Source organism: Kogia breviceps, chromosome 3, assembly GCF_026419965.1.
Source record: "Kogia breviceps isolate mKogBre1 chromosome 3, mKogBre1 haplotype 1, whole genome shotgun sequence".
Taxonomy (NCBI): Eukaryota; Metazoa; Chordata; class Mammalia; order Artiodactyla; family Physeteridae; genus Kogia; species Kogia breviceps.
Genome location: NC_081312.1, coordinates 149,251,952 through 149,274,084, shown reverse-complemented (window position 1 = coordinate 149,274,084; position 22,133 = coordinate 149,251,952). Strand labels below are relative to the sequence as shown.

The 22,133-nt window shown below is 35.7% G+C and overlaps 1 protein-coding gene across 6 annotated transcripts in view; it reads right to left on the bottom strand.

Annotated features, from left to right (window-relative positions):
- DMXL2 (Dmx like 2) overlaps positions 1 to 22,133 on the bottom strand; it is a 178,297-nt gene that overhangs the window by 119,985 nt on the left and 36,179 nt on the right. For 5 of the 6 annotated variants that reach the window (XM_067029865.1, XM_067029868.1, XM_067029866.1 and 2 more), the window contains exons 3-6: positions 21,189 to 21,260; positions 17,166 to 17,244; positions 16,211 to 16,346; positions 15,502 to 15,568 (exon numbers count right to left, since the gene is read on the bottom strand). In XM_067029865.1, the coding sequence (XP_066885966.1) occupies positions 15,502 to 15,568; positions 16,211 to 16,346; positions 17,166 to 17,244; positions 21,189 to 21,260 (354 nt within the window). The remainder of the gene's footprint in view (positions 1 to 15,501; positions 15,569 to 16,210; positions 16,347 to 17,165; positions 17,245 to 21,188; positions 21,261 to 22,133) is intronic. The other variant, XM_067029867.1, reaches the window with a different exon arrangement.

Below are 22,133 nucleotides of genomic sequence, written 5' to 3'. Positions count from 1 at the left end.
ATTCCCAACCACTGTGCCACCAGGGAAGCCTGGCAAATTTTAAAATATGTTGAACTGAATGAAAATGAAAGCAAAACATAAAAATTTGGGGGTTGCAGCTACATTAGTGCTTAGAAGGAAATGTATAGCTTTAAATGCTTACAACAGAAAAGAAGAAAGGTCTCAAATCAATGGTTTAAGCTTCTACCTGAAGCATCAAATAAGAGCAAAGAGAACTCATATTAAAGAGATTAAAGAAGAATAAAAACCAATGAAATAAAATACAAAAATTACAGAGAAATCAATGAATCCAAAAGCTATTTGTGAAAAGGTCAATAAAATTGATAATCTATCTAGAAAGACCAAAAATATTTAGAGAGAAAATACAAATTACCATTATCAAGAATGAAAGATGGGACACAGCTACAGATCCTACAACATGTTAAATCCCTCGAAAGACAATTTCAAAAAAAATTGACAAAGGAAGAAACAGAAAACCTGAATAGCTCTACATCTATTAAAGATGCTGAATTCACAATTTCAAGTCTTCTCACCAGAAAACAAAACCCTAAAACTACAACTAAAATCTGAGGCCCAGGTGGCTTTACTGATGAACTTTACCAAACATTTAAGAAAGAAATAGCACCAACCCTTCACAAAGTGTTTCAGAAAATTGAGGAAAAGATCTCATTGTATAAGTGCAGTATTATTACCAAGATAACAAAACCAAAGACGTAAAAAAATTATACAGGAATACCTTTCATGACCAAAGATGCAAACACCTTTAAACCTAATCCATCAGTATATTAAAAAAAAAAACAAATCATGACCAAGTGGAGTTTATCCCAGCAAAGTGAAGTGGGTTTAACACTGGAAAAATCAATAATTGCATTCCATCATAGTAACAGAATGAAAAAGAAAACCTATATAATTATCTCACTATCTGCAGGAATAGCAATTGACAAAAGTAAACACTAATTCATGGGGGAAAACAACACTCTCAGCATATAGGAATAGGAAAAAATAAAAGGGAACATATACAACATGATCAAGTTGAGTGACTCTACAATAAACCTACAACTTACATCATATATAATGGTGCAAGACAATGCTCTTCCCATAAAATTGGGAGCAATACAAGAATGTCTGCTCTCATCAATTCTACTCAACATTGTACTAGAGGTCCTAGTACTTGCAATATATTGGGTAAGAGAAAAAAATAAAAGGTATACAGATTAGAAAGGAAGAAGTAAAGCTGTCTTTACTCACAAAATCCTACGAAAACTACCCAAAAAGGCTGCTAGAACTGATAAGCAAGGTAATAAGACTAAGGATCAAAATTTAAAAATCAATTCTATTTCTATATTTAGCAATAATTAGCAATGTAATTTCTGTAAATACCTTTTACATTAGGAAAATAAACTTAAATTGTGTACCCTGAAAACTATGAAACGCTGCAAAGAGAAAGAAAACCTAAATAAAAAGAGAAACGTACCACATTCGTAGATAAGAAGACCAAATGTGGGACTTCCACGGGTGCGCAGTGGTTAAGAATCAGCTTGCCAATGCAAGGGACACGGGTCGATCCCTCATCCGGGAAGATCCCACATGCTGTGGAGCAGCTAAGCCCGTGCACCACAACTACTGAGCCTGCATTCTAGAGCCCACGAGCCACAACTACTGAAGCCCATGCACCTAGAGCCCATGCTCTGCAACAAGAGAAGCCACCACAATGAGAAGCCTGCACACCACAACAAAGAGTAGCCCCTGCTCACTGCAACTAGAGAAAGCCCGCACACAGCAACGAAGACCCAAAGCAGCCAAAAATTCATTCATTCATTCATTATTTAAAAAATTTTTTAAAAAAGAAGACCAAATGTAACTAATGTACAATTCTTCCCAAATTGTTCTATAGAGATACAACATAAATAAATAGCATCAAAATCACAGCAGGCTTTTTTGTAGAAACTGACAAAATCTGTATGGAAATCAAAGGACTGACATCACCAAAAATATTTTAAAAGTAAAGTACAAAGTTAGAGGAAACTACTTGTTTTTGGAACTAACTATAAAGCCACAATAATCAAGACACATATTATTAGCATAAGGGGATACACACACACACACACACACACACACACACACACACACACACACACACACACACACATATATCACAATGGAACAAAACAAAAAGGACAGGAACAGATCAACACATGTATGGAAAACTGATTTTCAACAAAGTTGTCTAGGAAATTCAATGGAGAATGGATTGCCTTTTTAAAATGCCACTGAAATATCCTGATATACCTTTGGGGAAAAACTGACTTCAAATAAAATGCAAAAAAACCACCTCAAAATGTAAAAGTCAAAACTATTAAACCTCTAAAAGAAAACATAGTAAAATATCTTTGTGATTTCAAGGTAGACAAAGATTTTTTAAATCTAGGCCACAAAAAGCACAAACCAATTTTTAAATATTGATGTTGGATTTCTTCAAAATTAAAAACTTCTGCACATCAAAAGACATTGTTTAAAAAAATAAAAAGGCAAGTTACAGACTGGGAGGAAATTATATAATAGATTTAGCTTTCAATTGTTCTAAATATACAAAGAACTCTTATAATTCTATAATAATGAGAAAACAAACCCAATTTTTTTAATGGGCAAAGGACAAATAAACACTTTACCAAAAACAAGAATATACAGACAGGCAATAAGCATGTGCTCAACATCATTAGAAATCAGAGAAATACATATGAAAACCACAATAAGACACCACCTCCCAGACTATTAGAATGGCTAATATTAAAAAGGATGACAATGCCAAATGTTGGCAAGAAAGGGGAGCAACTGATATTATTCAATTGTTGGTGAGTATGCAAAATGGTACAACTTTGGAAAGCGCCTGGTACTTTTTTGTAATGTACCATGTGACCCAACAATTACACTCATAGGTATTTTTTACCCATGAGAAGTGAAATGTTTATACAAAGACTTGCAAATAAATGGTCATAGTAGCTTTATTCATTTTAGCCTAAAACTCCATACAACCTGTATGTCCATCAACAGGTGAATGGATAAACAACTTATGATATATCCACATAACAGAATACAACTCAAATAAAAAGAACAAATTACTGATGCACACAACATAGATGAATCACAAAACACTGTGCTAAGTGCAAGAACTCAGACACAATAGAGTATACTACACAATTTCATTTACATACAACTCTAGTGAAGACAAATCTAATCAACAGTGATAGAAAGCAGAGCAGCTATTTATTATCTGGAACTAGGAATAGGAGTAAGGATTAAGTGGGAAGAAATAAAAGGAAACCTTTTGAGATGATGTAAGTGTCCAATAACTAGATCGTCGTGGTGATTACATAGGTCTCTAAATTTGTCAAAATACACTGAATTGCACATTTAAAAAATAATTTCATTTTATGTTAATTATACTTTTTAGGTTAATTACATATGGTTTAATTACACCATGTAAAGTTAATTATAAAAAAGACATAACAAGATTTATATAAAAGGATGTTCATTTTTAATGGCAATAGAAAAAAATTTGAACCACTAAATGTTCATTAATAGTTATCTGGTTAAGTTAAACTATGGTACACATTCATTCATATAATGGAAAATTTGTTGCCTTTAAAAAGAAAAGATATATCTGTATTGACACATCAACCTATCTATGTGAATCTATCTAAGTGAATAAATCAGCTTGAAGAATATGTACACACACACACTTCTGTGTGGTTTACAAAGGCATCAAAAAGTTTAAAAGAATATACATTAAACAGAGAACAGTGGCCATTTTTTTTTTTTTTTACTGGGGGTATGGCTATTTGGCTGGAGATTTTCATTTCTCTGCATGTTCCTCTTAATAATAAATACATATTATGTTAAAGAAGTAAAGATATTTCCATGTTAAAGGGGGAATAAAGGTCAACAAGCCAATCCTTAAATAACCAAAACACTAAATCTAGGTACAAAGACACGCTCTCAAGAGGAGGAAAAGCTTCAGGGAACATTCTGTAGCCAGCTGCTTCCCTTCCTGCCAAAATCACCCTCCTCAAAAATTCTTCTCACCTTAGCCCTTAGAAAGCCCAGTTTTTTCCTCAAAAGAGTAATCCTCTATTAAAGAAAAATTTTGAAAAAAACAAGGTATTTTAAGTTACATTCAAATTTAAAAAATAGAAATTATAGAAAGTGTTCTGATATAAACTTCATAAACATGACCAGTATTTGTTTTTATTGAACAAATATAATGCTTTACAATTTTCAAAAGTTTCACACACATTATTTCATATAATCCCATAATAACCCCCTTTTTAAAATCCCCTACCCCTACATTACCCTCTCTCACTTCCCTCTCCCCACTGGTAACCACTAGTTTGTTCTCTGTATCTGTGAGCCTGCTTTTTTGTTTTATTCACTAGTTTTGTCATATTTTTTAGATTCCACATATAAGTAATATCCTAGTATTTGAGTATAAGTCAGAGTATAAGTCAGAGAGACAGTATTTGTCTCTCTGACTTATTTCACTTAGCGTAATACCCCCGAAGTCCACCCATATTGCTGCAAATGGCAAAATTTCATTCTTTTTTACGGCTGAGTTGTATTTCATTGTATGTATATACACACACATACCATGGAGGGCCCAAATCAATAAAATCAGAAATGAAAAAGGAGAAGTTAAAACTGACACCACAGAAACACAAAGGATCATAAGAGACTACTACAAGCAAATATATACCAATAAAATGAACAACCTAGAAGAAATGGACAAATTCTTAGAAAGGTACAAACTCCCAAACTGAACCAGAAAGAAATAGAAAATATGAACAGGCCAATTACCAGTAATGAAATTGAATCAGTAATTTTAAAACTCCCAACAAACAAAAGTCCAGGACCAGACGGCTTCACTGGTGAATTCTACCAAACATTTAGAGAAAACTTAACACCTATGCTTCTGAAACTATTCCAAAAAACTGCAGAGGAAGGAATACTGCTGAACTCATTCTATGAGGCCAGCATCACCCTGATACCAAAACCAAACAAAGATATCACAAAAAAAGAAAATTACAGGCCATTATCACTGATGAACATAGATGCAAAAATCCTCAACAAAATATTAGCAAACCAAATCCAACAATACATTAAAAGGATCATACACCATGATCAGGTGGGATTTATCCCAGTGATGCAAGGGTTTATCAATATCCGCAGATCAATGTGATATACCACATTAATAAATTGAAGAATAAAAACCATATGATCATCTCAATAGATACAGAAAAAGCTTCTGACAAAATTCAACACCCATTTATGATAAAAACTCTCCAGAACGTTGGCATAGAGGGAACCTACCTCAACATAATAAAGGTCATATATGACAAGCCCACAGCTAACATCATACTCAACAGTGAAAAGCTGAAAGCATTTCCTCTAAGATCAGGAACAAGACAAGGATGTCTGCTCTCACCACTTTTATTCAACATAGTTTTGGAAGTCCAAGCCACAGCAATCAGTGAAGAAAAAGAAATAAAAGGAATAAAAATAGGAAAGGAAGAAGTAAAACTGTCACTGTTTGCAGACATGATACTATTCATAGAAAATCCTAAAGACACTACCAGAAAACTACTAGTGCTCATCAGTGAATTGGTAAAGTTGCTGGATACAAAATTAATATACAGGACTTCCCTGGTGGCACAATGGTTAAGAATCCACCTGCCAATGCAGGGGACACAGGCTCGAGTCCTGGTCTGAAAAGATCTCACATGCTGTGGAGCAACTAAGCCCATGCGCCACAACTTCTGAGCCTGCACTCTAGAGCCCACAAGCCACAACTACTGAGCCCATGTGCCACACCTACTGAAGCCCGTGTGCCTAGAGCCTGTGCTCTGCAACAGGAGAAGCCATCACAATGAGAAGCCTGAACACTGCAACAAAGGGTAGCCCCCGCTTGCCACAACTAGAGAAAGCCCACACATAGCAACAAAGACCCAATGCAGCCAAAAATAAATAAATAAATAAATGTATTTTTTTAAAAAAATTAATATACAGAAATCTGTTGCATTTCTATACAGTCACAATGATGTATCACAAAGAGAAATTAAGGAAACACTTGGGACTTCCCTGGTGGTCCAGTGGTTACGAATTGCCTTCCAATGCAGGAGATGCAGGTTCAATCCCTGGTCAGGAAACTAAGATCCCACATGCCATGGGGCAACTAAGCCCACGCATTCTACAGCCCACACGCCACAACCAGAGAGCCCATGTGCCACAGCTACTGAGCCTGCATGCTCTGGAGCGAGCCCATACACCACAACTAGACAAAGGCCTGTGCACCTCAATGAAGATCCCGCATGCCGCAACGAAGATCCCACATGCTGCCACTAAGACCCAATGCAGCCAAATAAATAAATAAATAAATATTTTTTAGAAAGAGAGAGAAGTTAAGGAAACAATCCCATTTACCACTGCATCAAGAAGAATAAAATACCTAGGAATAAACCTATCTATGGAGGTAAAAGACCTGTACTTAGAAAACTATAAGACAGTAACTAAAGAAACTGAAGATGACAAAAACAGATAGAAAGATACACCATGTTCTTGGACTGGAAGAATTAATATCGTTAAAATGACCATACTGGGAATTCCCTGGTGATCCAGTGGTTAGGACTCCATGCAATCTACAGATTCAATGCAATCCCTATCAAAATACCAATGGCATTTTTCACAGAACTAGAACAAATAATTTCAAAATTTGTATGGAAACATAAACAGAATTTAAATAAACACCTAGCAAGCAAACCAAAAAAACCAATTCTTGAGCTGAAGATTTAATCAGGTATGTCTTGTGGGGGGAAAGGCTCTTTAATAAGTAAGACTCTACGCTCAGATAAAAAGTTAAAATACTCTTGAGCCCTCTAAAAATTTAATTTACCACACTTATTAAAAATAGATCTTGGGACTTCCCTGGTGGCAGAGTGGGTTAAGAATCCACCTTCCGATGCACAGGTTCGAGCCCTGGTCCGGGTAGATCCCACATGCCGCAGAGCAACTAAGCCCAGGCACCACAGCTACTGGAGCCCACGCACCTAGAGCCCGTGCTCTGCAACAAAGAGAGGCCACCGCAATGAGAAGCCCGCACACCACAACGAAGAGTAGCCCCAGTTCGCCACAACTGGAGAAAGCCCACATACAGCAACGAAGACCCAACGCAGCCAAAAATAAATACATAAATAAATAAATTTATTTTTTTAAATAGATCTTACCATCAAAAGTACTCAATGAATTATAATATTAAAGATACAGAAGGTAATTGGATTTGAGTCCCCAAACACCTGAGCTGAAATTCTGTCATGTGTAGCAGAGGTGCTGGAAAATGCCTTCTAGTGGTAGAACACAGTCACCATCTGTTTCATCAAGTCAGACAAACTTGGCTTTATTAACAGCAGCAGAACAGATTGAAGAGGAGAGGAAGCCAACATTACAAAGTTAGTTTCTGTTCTTTTTATTAAGAGCATCTTAATTAGATGTGGTTATCTTCTCAAAAAAGTGAAGAAATACATTTTTTAAATCCACGACATACTTTTTTAACCCCCAAAGGCATTCTTTTTTTTTCAATTAATTTTTATTGGAGTATAGTTGATTTACAATGTTGTGTTAGTTTCTGCTGTACAGCAAAGTGACTCAGTTATCCACTCTTTTCTAGATTCTATTCCCATATAAGTCATTACAGAGTATTGAGTAGAGTTCCCTGTGCTATACAGTAGGTTCTTATTAGTTATCTATTTTATATATAGTAGGATATATATATATATCCTTGTGCTATAAAGTAGGTTCTTATTAGTTATCTATTTTATATATGTCAACCTCAAAGGCATTCTTATCTTTCCCTCAGAAATGTGAAACACTTAGCTCTTAGGAGAACTGAACATTAAAAGCTTAAGGGAACGTGACTAATACGATAAAAAAAAATAATCGGGCTTCCCTGGTGGCGCAGTGGTTGAGAGTCCGCCTGCCAATGCAGGGGACACGGGCTCGTGCCCCGGTCCGGGAAGATCCCACATGCCGCGGAGCAGCTGGGCCCGTGACCCACGGCCACTGAGCCTGCGCGTCCGGAGCCGGTGCTCCGCAACGGGAGGGGCCACAACAGTGAGAGGCCTGCGTATGGGGGAAAAAAAAAAAAAAAAAAAAACCACCAACAACAAAAAAAATAATAATCAATTGCTAAGGTTGTGTGCAATAAAAATTCAGAGAAAAAAGGTATTAGGCATTATGGAGTGCACAAACTGAATCGCCTTTGAGGAGCTTAAAATCTAGTTGCTCCATTTAAGAGGACATACTTTTAGTCTTTTTACTTATTTTTGTCTGAAGCACAAAGGTATCTTTCAGATTCATTAGGGAGTTCAAATAATCAGAAGATGTTTAGACAATGAATAATGATCACCTTTCATGGCTCATTAATAGTTTTTAAAGCAACAAGTGACCTTGTCAAAAGACGATATATATCCTAAAATAGTCTCAAAGTTTAGCCACCTGTAACACAGCACAGAGGCAAACATCACACACTGGGTGAGCAAAAGGAGATAATCAGAAACATTAAGAATGTATGAGGGAAATCGACTACAAGCCCTGTCATTCAGCTACAAAAAAATAAATTCTGCCAACAACCTGAGTGAGCTTGGAAAAGGGTTCTGCCCTAGTCAAGTCTCCGGGTCAGAATTCATCCCAGCTGACACCTTTATTGCAGCCTTTAGAGTTCCTGATCACGGCACCCTGCTAAGCTATGTCCGGACACCAAACCCACGGAAGCTGCTATAATAAATGTGTGGTCTTAAGTTGTTAAGTTTGTGGCAATTTGTTATGCAATAACAGAAAACTAATACAAACTCCAAGTGATAGTGTTACAAGTAAAATTAAGGCAGGCAAAGGGAATAGAAAGTACAGTGGTAGGTGAGATGTAATTTAAAGGGTTGCTTAGGGAGAGCCTCACTGAGACAGTGACATTTAAGAAGTTAAGGGGAAAAGCCACGCAGGTCTCTGGGGGAAGGATTTTTCTGGGTAAAGAGAATAACAATTGCAACAGAAAATGAGGAGAAAAACTTGGAGACAGCAGCTACAAGCAACCCTTTCGAGGTGTTAGAAGGAGGGCACAGAATTAACAGAAACTGAAAGAGAAGGTCAGGAGATGGTTTTTGTTATTGTTGTTGTTCGTTTGTTTTAGAATGGGCAAGATTATAGCACATTTGGTATGCTGTGCTGTATTAGTCAGCTCAGGCTGCCATAACAAAATACTATAGACTGGGCAGCTTGAACAACAGAAAATTATTTTCTCACAATTCTGGAAGCCAGAAGTCTAAGATCAGAGTGTCAGCATGGTCAGGTTCTGGTGAGACCTCTCTTCCTGGTTTTTTGACAGCAACCTTATTGTGTCTTCATGTGGTAGAGAGAGAACAAGCTCTCTGGTATCTCTTCTTATAAGGGTACTGTTCCTATCATGAGGGCCACCCTCATGACTTTATCTAACCTTAACCTCCAAAAGGTCCCATCTCCAAATATCATCACTTTGGGGAATCAGGGCTTCAGCATATGAATGGGGAGCGGGGACACAAACATTCAGTCCATAACATGTGCTAATGTGATGCCCCAATGGAGAAGGGAAAACTAATTGAGAAGAGAGGAGAGCACTGCAATACTGAGGTCCCTGAGTAAGCAAGGACAAACGGAATCTAGTTTACAAGTGGAAGCACTGGTCTTGTATAAAAGCAGACCATTCATCCATGGCAACACAAGGGAAGACAGAACATACATAAACAGATGTAGGGAGATGAACAGATACAGGTAGGTGGTGGGAGTTTACCAAAGTTCTCTTCTGATTACATCTATTTTCTCAGGTGAGAATCCATAGTACACAAATGCTAAAGTGGGAGCATGGACTGTCATATGGGACTCTACCAACACCCAGTGGCATAGAGCTTCAGTTTAAAATACAGTAGCTACATAGAGACAACACACTGTGTTCACGCAAGGTGATAAGTCAGATCAGAGGTGCCTGCATAACACCATTAAAAAAAAAAAAAAAAAAAGAAAAAGACCCTTAAGGACTATAGCTAAATGAAAGGATGAAATCAAGAAAAAAAAAAGGAAATGAATTCCTGAAAAGGAATATGGTAAGGAAGGGTCCATCTGCACCTGAAGTCTGAAGTGAAGGAAAAAGTCTCCACTGGGCATCTGTAACGACAAAACAGGCCTCACGAGACCCAAGCGCACACTGTGTGGCGCAACTTCCAAGCTGAGAATTTAGTTTAAACTGGGTGTGCCCCCAGGTGCATGGCAGAAACTATATAAACCTTTCCTAGAAGAATGCATACTCAACCCAGGCCTCAAAGCATCCCTACGAATGCACTTGCAATAAATATTTTCTCAATGAAATACAAAGCCAGCTGATTTTGGTGCTGTGAAATCTAAAACATCTGGGTTAAAATCCCAGCTCTACCTTCTGACTATCTCTGTATTCTCAGGGAAGTTCTTAAACTGCAGTTTCCCCTTCTGTAAAACACTTGCCCCATAGGCTTTTGAAGGCACAGTTTCTGGTACGTAACTGTCAACAGCTACCAGTCGCTATCATAACAGTATCAGTAGTTATTAGTCTAAAATTACTCGTTTTACTTAATAATGCAAAATAAAAGCTGTCACTGCCAATAAAATACTTCTGCATCATCCACCACCACCCCAAAACAACTGAGCCTGACTCTAATCCATACTCTGGACAACCCATGAATCAAAAAGTGAATTACACTGAAAATTAGAAAAGTTTATATTTAGAATAATAATAAAAATAATACACATCAAAAGTTATGGAATTTTTAAAAACTTATGGGGTAAAGCTAAGCTTAAAGGGAAATCTATAGTGTTAAGTGTATACATTACAAACAAAAAAGGCTGAGAAAAAAAAAAGGCTGAACATCTAAAAAAGTTTGAGAAAAACTATTAAGTGTGCAATAGCATTATGTCTTTAAAAGTGTACATACCTTAATATTTAAAAATACTTTATTACTAAAAATGCTAACCTTCAGCTGACAACACAGGGTTGAAACAAACCTTCACTGTGTTAAAAAACACATTATCTGCAAAGCATAAAAAAGCAAAGCACAATAAAACCAGGTATACCTGTACAAAAAAGGAAAAATTATTTGCCAAGCCTCACTTTAATAGAGATCTCACAAATCCTAAATAAAATATTAGCAAAGCAAATCCAGCAAGGACAATACATTACAATCAAGTTGAGATTATTCCAGAAACACAAGATTTAACACCTGAAAATAAGTCCAACATATTTCATCTTATTAAATAAGAAAATAATGATAATATCATTAGATGCAGAAAAAGTATTTGCTAAGATTCAACATCATTTGTGATTTAAAAAAGAAAAATCCTAGCAATCTATAAATAAGAAGGAAACTTCCTTTATCTGAAAAACAGTATCTATAGTAAACACCTACAGTAATATCACACTTAATGGTGACAGAGTGAAAGGCATCTTTTTGATACTGGGAACAAGGAAAAGATACCTACTCTCACCACCTTTACTCAACACTGCAGAAAAAAAGAATAAGACACAAAACACTTAAGAGTTAGAAAAGATGAAATAAAACTGCAATTATTCACAAATAATAGAATCATGCACATAGAAAATTCAAAAGGATCTACAGAGGACTTGTTAGAATTAATGAGTTTATTAAGATTGCTAGGTATAAACCCAATATACAAAAATTAACTGCATTTCTATATACCAGTAATAATTATAAAATGATACCATTCATATCATTTTCGACATCAAAAATATCAAATACCTAGGCATGAATCTAACAAAAGATATTTAGGACTTCTAGAAAAAATTCTAAAACATTACTGAGAGAAGTAAAAAGATCTAAATTAAAGACGATATCATATTCATAGATGAGAAGACTCAACTGTAAAGACGTCAATTCTCCCAAAACTGACTATAGAGTCAATGAAATATCAATCAAAATCACAAGAGGTTTTCTGTTTGTTTTATAAAATTTATTATGCTCATTCTAAAATTTACATGGAAATACAAAGGGCCAAAAATAGATAGGATAATCTTAAAGAAGGAAAACAAGATGGGAAGACTTGCTCTACCAGATATCAAGACAATTTAAAAGCTATAGCAATGAAGGTGACATTACTATAAGGAAAGACCAATGGACTAGAGAAAAGAATCCAGAAACAGAGCCACACTAGTATGGACATTTGATTTTGACAAAGGTGGCAATAAAGAGCAATGGAGAAACAAGAGGCTTTTCAACAAATTGTGCTGGACAACTGGATATCCATACAGAAAAAGTGAAACCTGACCTCTTCCTCAAACCATACCTAAAAACTATTCTACACAGGTTTTAGATCTAAATGTGGAAGACAAAAAATTAAATGTCCAGATTTTAGACCAGAGGTTCTGAGGTCTTCTGACCCAAGGCACCTGCAGATAGAATTCAAGATATAAAAAATATTTTTGATACCTCAACTGTATCCTCTCACGCCTTAGCATTTTAGTGAACCAGTTCCCATTGACAGCATCCACATATCTTTGCCTGAGTTTTCCAGGAATTGTTTGTAAGTGCTGAGAATTAATGCTCTGCTCTCACCAGCCTTCAACCCATGTGTGTATGTGTGATGTGTCTGAAGAACAAGTGTGAAGAACATAATGTTGTGAGGACCACTAACTCCCAGAGTTAGCCAGAGATTTAATCTTGTTCATCACCTGCATGATAATACACTCTTTTTCAAGCACCTTCACTTCCCTGCCTCAAATCCAGTATATTTTTTTGTGAGCATTGCCCATATTAATTACTTGAACTCGAATCCTTGTCTGGGGGTCTGCTTCTTGAGAAACCAAGAAAACCAAGACCCAGAGTTATAATGAACTTGAGTAGGGGAAAAAAATTACTTCTCTATTTTTGTAACTGCTAATTGAAGGAAATGCTAAATTTCAGTTATGAATATAAACATACCAAAATGATGTTAGCAGTACTTGTGACTTTGTCTCTAACAGAAATCACAGGTGTTTTAATATTACATGACAGCTGATGCAGATACCTCCAAATATTTTTTACACTCCTCACTACATTGAAACCGTTATTTATTAGTTAACTGCCAAACCACACATGATCGCAATCTTTCTGCCTATAATGTTATACAGTCTTCCTGTCTATAATGTCATCAACTATTGAGCAACTAACTACCTCTGTGCCAAGTAATTATTCAACCACAAAACAGTTGAGTGTTCTACAACTAAAGATTAACTCAAAAAGCCTTGGGTGAATTCTGATGTTCTTGGAAAACCTATCCTTGCCATGTGAAGTCTAATATGGAAATGTTAATTCATACACAACAACTAAATACAATTAAACTTTAACCTGTAATTTTTAAATGTAATTTTTTCTTACTGAATACATTAACTAAAAAGTACACAATTGATATCACAAATTTATTTTTTAATATCCTGAAGGTATATTTCAATAACCATATGGTATCATTTTTATAAGTTCAAAACTATTCAAAAATAAAAATTATATTCTTTAGGAATTTATACCTGTGAAACTAATTTTTTTTAAAAAGCAATGAAATAAAACATAAAATTCAGGATTCCAGTTGCATAAGTGGGAGGGGAATGAGGAGATGCAAGAGGAAAATAGTAACCCACTAGTTTTACGTCCTTTGTCTCAACTGGGTAGCAGGTACATACATGTGCATTTGTTTAATTATTATCTTATATATAAGTTTTATATATATTCATTTTACACTTAGGAAATATTATGTATTTAAAAAGGAGCATTCATAGAATCAGAAAAAAATTCTTGAAAATCAAAAACGTGATAGCAGGAAAAAATTATTTCTAAATTAAAGCTGAACACCCCACCCAGAATTTAAACAAAAAAAAAAAAATGAGGAGGGGGGAAAAAAAAGAAAATTAGAGGGTCAGTATAGAAGGATCGACAACTGAATAGGGGGAGATCCAGAAAGAGAGAAAAGAGAACATGAAAGGAAGGAAATAACACAAAAGGAATAATATAAAATAATCCCCCTGAACTGAAGGACATGAGTTTTCACACTGAACAGGCACATGAAACTGCCTGCACAAAAAAAGTCTTAAAAAAATTAAAAGTCTTTATCCCTTACAGATACATACTAAAATATTTATAGATGACTGACCCATACCACAATATCTTAAAATTTTAGAACACCAGGATAAGGGGAACATTCTTAAAACCTCTACAAGCTAGAGCTGGGAGGTCATAATGGCACTATACCTCTCAAACAGCAACACTGGAAGCTGGAAGGCAACAGAAGCATGATTTTTTAAATTCTGAAGGAAAATTAGTTCCAACCGAATGCTATGCCCAATCAAATAAAGCATAAGAAAGAAGAAAGAACTGTTCAGACTTGCAAGGCCTCAAAAATGGTTTTTTCCCATTCATCTTTTCTCAGGAACCTACTGGAGGACATCTCCATCAAAACAAGGAAAGAAGATGATAAATGATGTGAAGAAACAGGAAATTTAACAAAGGAAATGGGCAAAGAGAAGCTCCCGAGGTTGGTAAAAGAAAATCCTGATATGAGAGCTCTACTATTTTAGACTCAGAGAACAACTAAGCCAGATTGGAGCAAAGAGAACAGACATTTCCAGGGTACCTCCTACATGGGATTATACTGAGAGAAGATCCAAAGAATGTCAGAGGTGTGGGGGATGAATTAGGTATATAGAAAACTAAGCAAACAGTAAAAAAAAGTAATTATTAATGCCAAAGTAATTATTCCATGAAAAATCTTTTACACACTCTTAATAATGTGAATAATAAATAGTGATTTTCCCAAATATTATGAGATGCTTACATCAGAAAGACAGGAGGAAGGGAAGTGAATGTGTATGTGCTAAGTGGAGATGAGGTTGGGACATCAGCTAGAGAACTAAAGTCTCAGCCTCCATAGTAGCAAGGCCAGAAATGATACATAAAACCAAAAGGAAAAAAAATTTTTAAATTTAAAAATGGGATCATAATCAAGTTACTAAAGAATATGGAAAGAAATACTAAACTACGCAATTTTATGAATCACTGCCTCTAGGACACAGGAATTAAGAGTAAGAAGAAGGGAGTGCATCTTTTCATTGTAAATCTAGTAGTAATATTTTACTTTTCAAATTATGTACATATGCTATTTTTTAAACCTAAAAATTAATTTTAAACACCATAAATTTTCACAAGGGTCAAATTAGAATAAAATAGCTATTATTTCCCAAACACCAACTACCTATGAGAAACATAGAAGATCTTTTACAAAAACTATCACTATTCCTCAGGCCATTTTTGTAATGTAGGATTATCCTAATTTTACAGAGGAAAAAACTGAAAATGAGAATGAACAAGGAACACTTTTGCTTTGTTTTTTCTGTTTATGTTTTGTTTGGTCCTTTACCTTTCCAGCAGTAGCAAAATATTCACCATCAGGGGACCACTCCATCAAATGTACAGATACTGAGGTTCTAAAAAAACAAAATTGAACAGTTAGCATTTTTAAAATCTGGAACACTATATATATAAATGGTCAAAATAACATTTTCATAACATCATCAAAAGAAGAGTGTTTTCACCTCTCGAAAAAGAAATCTAAATATTTCACCTCCCTAAAAATACAAATTAATTCATTAAAGCTAATCCAAAGCTCACTTTGGGGAGCCAAAGAAGAATGAAATTAACATGCATAAATGATATTGCAACCTACATGCCCCACCAACACCCTAATGTAACATTTTGAAAACTGAGCTCATTATCTTCCCTGGCTAGTTGGATCCCTTCACATACTTCATATTGTTAATGGATCCCTTCACATAATCCTTCCACTTGAAAGAGTGTCTCACAACCTTCACATCTTCCCTCTCCCTATCCCACCTATATCTCATGCATTAATGAATAATTCCTACATATCAACCTTCTCAACCCAAGTCCTGAGGTTATTAACTATGAAAATATTTTCATCCTTTTTTAAAACAATCAATTGTAGCACAGATTAAAGGATGATATTATAATGGGATTTGGTTAGAAAAAGTCTATTTTTCTAGGTTTCTAAGAACATATTTCAGGAAGCATTTTTTAAATTAATGAACATAACAGAGTTAGACACTAACTTGCACTGCCAGATGCACTTCCAATCATTTAAAACAGGAGGAATTTTATTATCGATTTCTTCCTCCTCTTCCAGAATGTCACCTCCTGGAGGAGCCCACAACTGAATAGAATCAGTTGCTGTCAACAATCTGTTATCTGAAAATTAAAGAATGTTCAGATGAATAAGCAAGTATTATCTAGAGAAATAAATGCACATGTGGGCTTCTGCTTAGGTCTATAAGCTATTCTGTGAAAAATAAGCAATACTGTCTATGAAAAACACTTGTGGAGTATATCCATTTAAAAGTTAGAATCCACTGACAAGAAAACTTGAGGGAAAGTTGAGAACAAAAAAGAAAAGCCTCCTGATGAAGAACTATTGTCTATCAGGTAAAACTTAAAAAAAAAAAAAATAACAACAGAAGTCAAATAACAAAGCAAACCCCAAAAAACTCTGATATATACAACACAGAATATTCTCAGGATATAAGACATAACTAAAGATTAATGAAATTTGTTTTTCTACATGGACTATTAAAATTATCCTCACTAGTTGTGAATGTAAAAAGGGACGACAGCCATTATCATTAAGTTTCTAAACTTTCAAAATTAAAGACAGTAACTTCTCGAAATACAAATAACAAAATGAGATAGGGTTTTTCTCATCTTGTTTTATTTCTGATTTTATTTCTTAATAAATACAGTAAGAGTAAAGTGCAGCACATTAATTAATGAAAGAAATCATCATTGTTTCTTGGAACAAAACATTCAAAAGTACCAGGGGAAAGCACAGAACTAACAGTAAATTAAGCACTGTACAAAGAAGTGTATATGAAAAAGAAAAAAGTATACTCATTCACTAGCAAAAAGAGAATACTACTGATCATCTTATTATGGGAGACTATATCACATTGTAATCACACACTTAAAACAAATATTAACTTCTCATAATGTCTAAAGATAACTGCTAAATACCTTGAGGGTCCCATGCTAAATTGTATGTCACGGAACTCAAAAAAAACTGCCCAGTTTTAAGCCACTGACACTTGAGTTGCTGAAACATAGAGAGAAAAAGAAAAAAGAGAAAGATATGTTTTCAAAGAAATATCCACAAGCACTACCACATTATCATTTTCCTCAACTGAAGACGATCATCTGAAACAAAGATGTAAATATTTCACTATTATTTTCAAAATACTGTTTTTAAAATAATTTCCAATGATTCCACCTACTATTCTACCATATCAGGTTGTTTGCCACGCACAAACAAAGCATGTCTCCCAGGCTTCCTTCCATGTCTATAAACACAATCTTTTTTTTTGGGGCGGGGGGGGTGCTGCACGGTGTCTTCAATGAGGCATGTAGGCTTTTTAGTTGTGGCATGCAAACTCTTAGTTGCGGCATGCATGCAGGATCTAGTTCCCTGACCAGGGATGGAACCCGGGTCCCCTGCACTGGGAGCGCAGAGTCTTCCCCACTGGACCACCAGGGGAGTCCCCTATAAACACATTCTTATTCTTAGGGTATCCCTTCCTCTCTTTTCCACCTGCAAACTCCTATGGTTACATCAAGATCTAGCTAAATCATCACCTCTGCAGTGAAGCCTCTTCTGACACCCTGGCAGCACTCAGAGCACTTTTTACTTATATTCTACCATTATAACACTGGTTACACTGAATTATTTGTTTATATATCTGACTCTCCTATTACACTGCAACTCTTCAAGGGGAAGAATTATGCCATAATGAGCTTTGTGTATTCAGTGTTGTAATGACTGGTACACAGATGCTCAATAAATGTTTATAAAAACAAAGTAAACGCACATTACAAAGAAGTACAAGTTAACACAATCCTATGGAGTCAATGTCTAAAATAAAAATAGTTATACCTTCCAAAAAGCCAACAAATTTGAACCATATAATATATAAAACCCACAAACCTGACCTATATTTGAATAATTTCCATTCTATTTTCTTACTGTTGCCATTCTAAAGTGTAGAAAGATTTAAAATTTAAGTCACAGCTCTTTCCCATGAAATACAGTAAGTAAAAAAGTTTAGCTATCTCTTTGCAGTAGATAAACATAAAATGTCCTTTTGTGAAAGTATAGTGCAATGTAAAGCCATGTCAAGGCTTTTTATAGGCAAGTTATACATTAATTGCTTGGCGAGTAATAATTTAATAAATGGCAATGCCCTCTCTTATTATAATACTTTAAAAATATTTAACAATAAAATAATTTATTCAAGATTTCATGACTATCTAGAGGTAGAATTTTAAAATACAAAACCTGAATTTCAGTATCCAAAAGTAATTTTATATTTTTTAATCAGGGAAAAAGTTATTTTTTAAACCCTATCACTGCTGACCCAACAACAGTCACAACAGTATTTTAAATACTGCTCAACAGAACTATTTACAGTAATAATAAAATCATTCCTAAAACTAGAGCTATCCCTAATATTCTTTCTATTAGTGCTTCTCAGAGTGTAATCTGTGGACCAATTACATTGCAGAAATTTGGGGAGTGAGGTCTGGAATCTGATTTTTCTTTTCCATTTTTTTTAAATTTAATTTTTATTTTATATTGGAGTATAGTTATTTACAATGTTGTGTTAGTTTCAGGTGTACAACAAAGTGAATCAGTTATACATACACATACATCTATTCATTTTCAGATTTTTTTCCCATATAGGTTATTACAGAGTATTGAGTAGAGTTCCCTGTGCTATTTGGTAGGTCCTTGTTGATTATCTACTTTATATATAGTAGTGTGTATATGTTAATCCCAAACTCATTTATCCCTCCCACCCACCCCCACCTTTCCCCTTTGGTAACCGTAAGTTTGTTCGCGAAGTCTGTAAATCTGTTTCTGTTTTGTAAATAAGTTCATTTGTATCATTTACTTATGGAATCTGAATTTTTTTTCTATAAATTTATTTATTTTATTTATTTAGTTTTGGCTGCATTGGATCTTCGTTACTGCACATAGGTTTTCTCTATTTGTGGCGAGTCGGGGCTACTGTTCGTTGTGGTGTGAGGGCTTCTCATTGCGGTGGTTTCTCTTGTTGAGGAGCATGGGCTCTAGGCACGCAGGCTTCAGTAGTTGTGGCTCGTGGGCTCTAGAGCACAGGCTCGGTAGTTGTGGCACACAGGCTCTAGAGCGCAGGCTCAGTAGTTGTGGCGCACAGGCTTAGTTGCTCTGCGGCATGTGGGATCTTCCCGGATCAAGGCTCAAACCCATGCCCCCTGCATTGTCAGGTGGATTCTTAACCACTGTGCCTCCAGGGAAGCCCCTGAATTTTTAAATATGTACTCTCAATGACTCTTAAGTACTCTGAAAATTTAATATGCATTTCATAATATTATCATAGGGAAGAGACTATGATATAATTTGTACTTCTGGGGGGAAATGTAAAAAAAATATTCATATACATACATTTAATGAAAAATATCAAAACCGCTTATTTACTGCAGTTAATACAATTTTTTTTAAGTTACTGGTAAATATGTCAAGAGGTGAAATCTTGGTGTTCAGATTTCACACTGGCAGTTTCAACTATTTGTGAGTGATGGTGGAGTTCTAATGCATGTAGTAATTTTAAAATTTAAAAACTTTTCTAACCATATTGGATTTTCTGAATATTAAGTAAGACAAAATATAATTCAGCACCCAGAGAGTTTACCTAAGCTCCTAACTCCTTCATTCAAATGTTTAGAAGTACCTGTTATGTCCCAGATACTGTTCTAAGTACTTGAGATGCACCAGTGAACAAAAGAAACAAAGCTCCCTACCCTCATGGAGCTTACATTCTAAATAGTAATCTATAGATAAATAAACAAGATAAGTGCTCTACTGAAAAAGGTTTAAAAATAGAAGGATAGGCAAGTTAGAAGGAAGGTGGGAGAACCAAGTGGCAATTTTTAAAAGGGTGTTCAAGGGACTTCCCTGGTAGTCCAGAGGTAAGAATCGCCTTCCAATGCAGGGGACGCAGATTCCATCCCTGGTCAGGGAACTAACATCCCACATGCCTCGGGGCAACTTAGCCCGCCTGCCTCAAAGAGAGAGCCCACATGCCGCAACCTACAGAGCCTGCCCGCGCACCCCAACTAGAGAGAGAAAACTCGTACACCCCAACCAGAGAGAGGTCCTCACGCCGCAAATAGAGAGAAACCCGAGCAGACTGCACACGATAACGAAAAGATCCCGCGTGCCCCAACAAAGATCCCGTGTGCCGCAACTAAGACCCGACACAGCCAAAAAACAAAAAAAATAAGGAAAATAATTATGTTTTTAAAAAAAGGGAAGGGCGGTCAAGGCACATCTCACTGAGAAGGTATTACTAAGCAAAAACTTAAAGGATCTGTAGGAACTGGCCCTGGAGCTATCTAGAGAAAGAAGGACATTCCAGACAAAAGAACAACCAATGCAAAGGCTCAAAGATGAGAGGGCAACTATCCAAAGAACAGTGAAAATGCCAGTGTGGCTGGAGTGACCAGAGAGGACAAAAATAGTAGATGAGCTCTGAGAGGTAATAAATGGGTGCAGGTGCGGGGGCAAGGCAGGGGTGAAGGAAGAAGGGCTGTAGTCCATTCTAAAGCTTTTTGGCTTTAATGTGAGAGAAGTATGGAGCCATTAGAGTTTTTAGCAGAGAAGTGTCATGATCTACTCTGCTGAGAACAGAAAAAGGGCAAGGGGATAGATATTAGACAGGAGACTAGTCTAGTCATCTAGATAAGAAACAACAGGCGTTCACCTGGGGTAGATTCCAATTAACAAGGCAAATCTCAATAAGCAATATTCTAGGAAACTGACTGTCTAAAAGGCCTAGGGATATATTCCTAGTGAATGTAAAAGATCTTACCATAAAGCACCAGACTAACTTCACACTGATATTCCAGACCACCTTCAGCACCAGCTCCTAAGGAGCTCTTTATTGCTGTCAACTGGATTCCAAACTCAATTATAAAACTTTTCTACTACCATTTAATACTTACACAATTTCTCTTATGAGAATTTATGCCCAAGGGCTCAAAAATACAAACAGCATTACCATATGAAGCTGCAACCTAAAAAAGAATGAACAAAGCATTAATATTTAAGGAAAAGAGAAAATAAAGGTAACTTCCTTTTCACAATAATGTATAAACTGATTACATACAATCCCAATACAGTATTTATGAGTTTATTCCCTTCCATAAATATAAATGGAAAAGTACTGGACTTAAGAAACTCTTCTCTTATCAAAAATTCAGCAGGCTTTATTTTCCATATCAAATACAAGGTTGACCTATTCAAAGAAATCATCCTTTCCTATAAAAATTTCAATTTTAAATACAGAAATAACTTTTATTAACGAAGACACATTTCAATGGTACATCTGTCAGAAACTTTACAATCCAGTGAAAATAATATAAAAACCATGAGAAGTAGAAAAAGACATCAAAGAGCAACAGGTTTTAAAAATATATCAAATAAAATGCCATTAACTATACCATCAAACAAAAAATACCAATTGGGAACACCATGTAGGAGGAGCAATAGAGAAAATGGACTAAGGAGAAGAGACATCCACTGCAACTGGAGGAGAAACAGCTGATATAGACATCTCTAGTGGACTTAAGCTAGGGGTTTGGGGGCTAAGAGGACTTTGCTCCAGGTCACATACCTGATGAGAAGAAACACAAATTCCTCTGTTCCTAGGAGCTTACCAGAGCCTGTTTTCCAATAATTCCTTGAAAGCCAGTTCCCAGTTTATCCTCCTCTTGGCAAGAGGGAAACAACTACAGGGAACAGACCAAAAACCATCTCTTCTCACACCTCTAGGTCTATCGGTTAACCTATAAAGCTAAATTATGTATACATGTTTTTAAGGCAAGCCGAAAAGGTCTACTGTGATTTCAGGGCACTCTAATGCAAAAGAAGTGCTTTTACTTATTTAT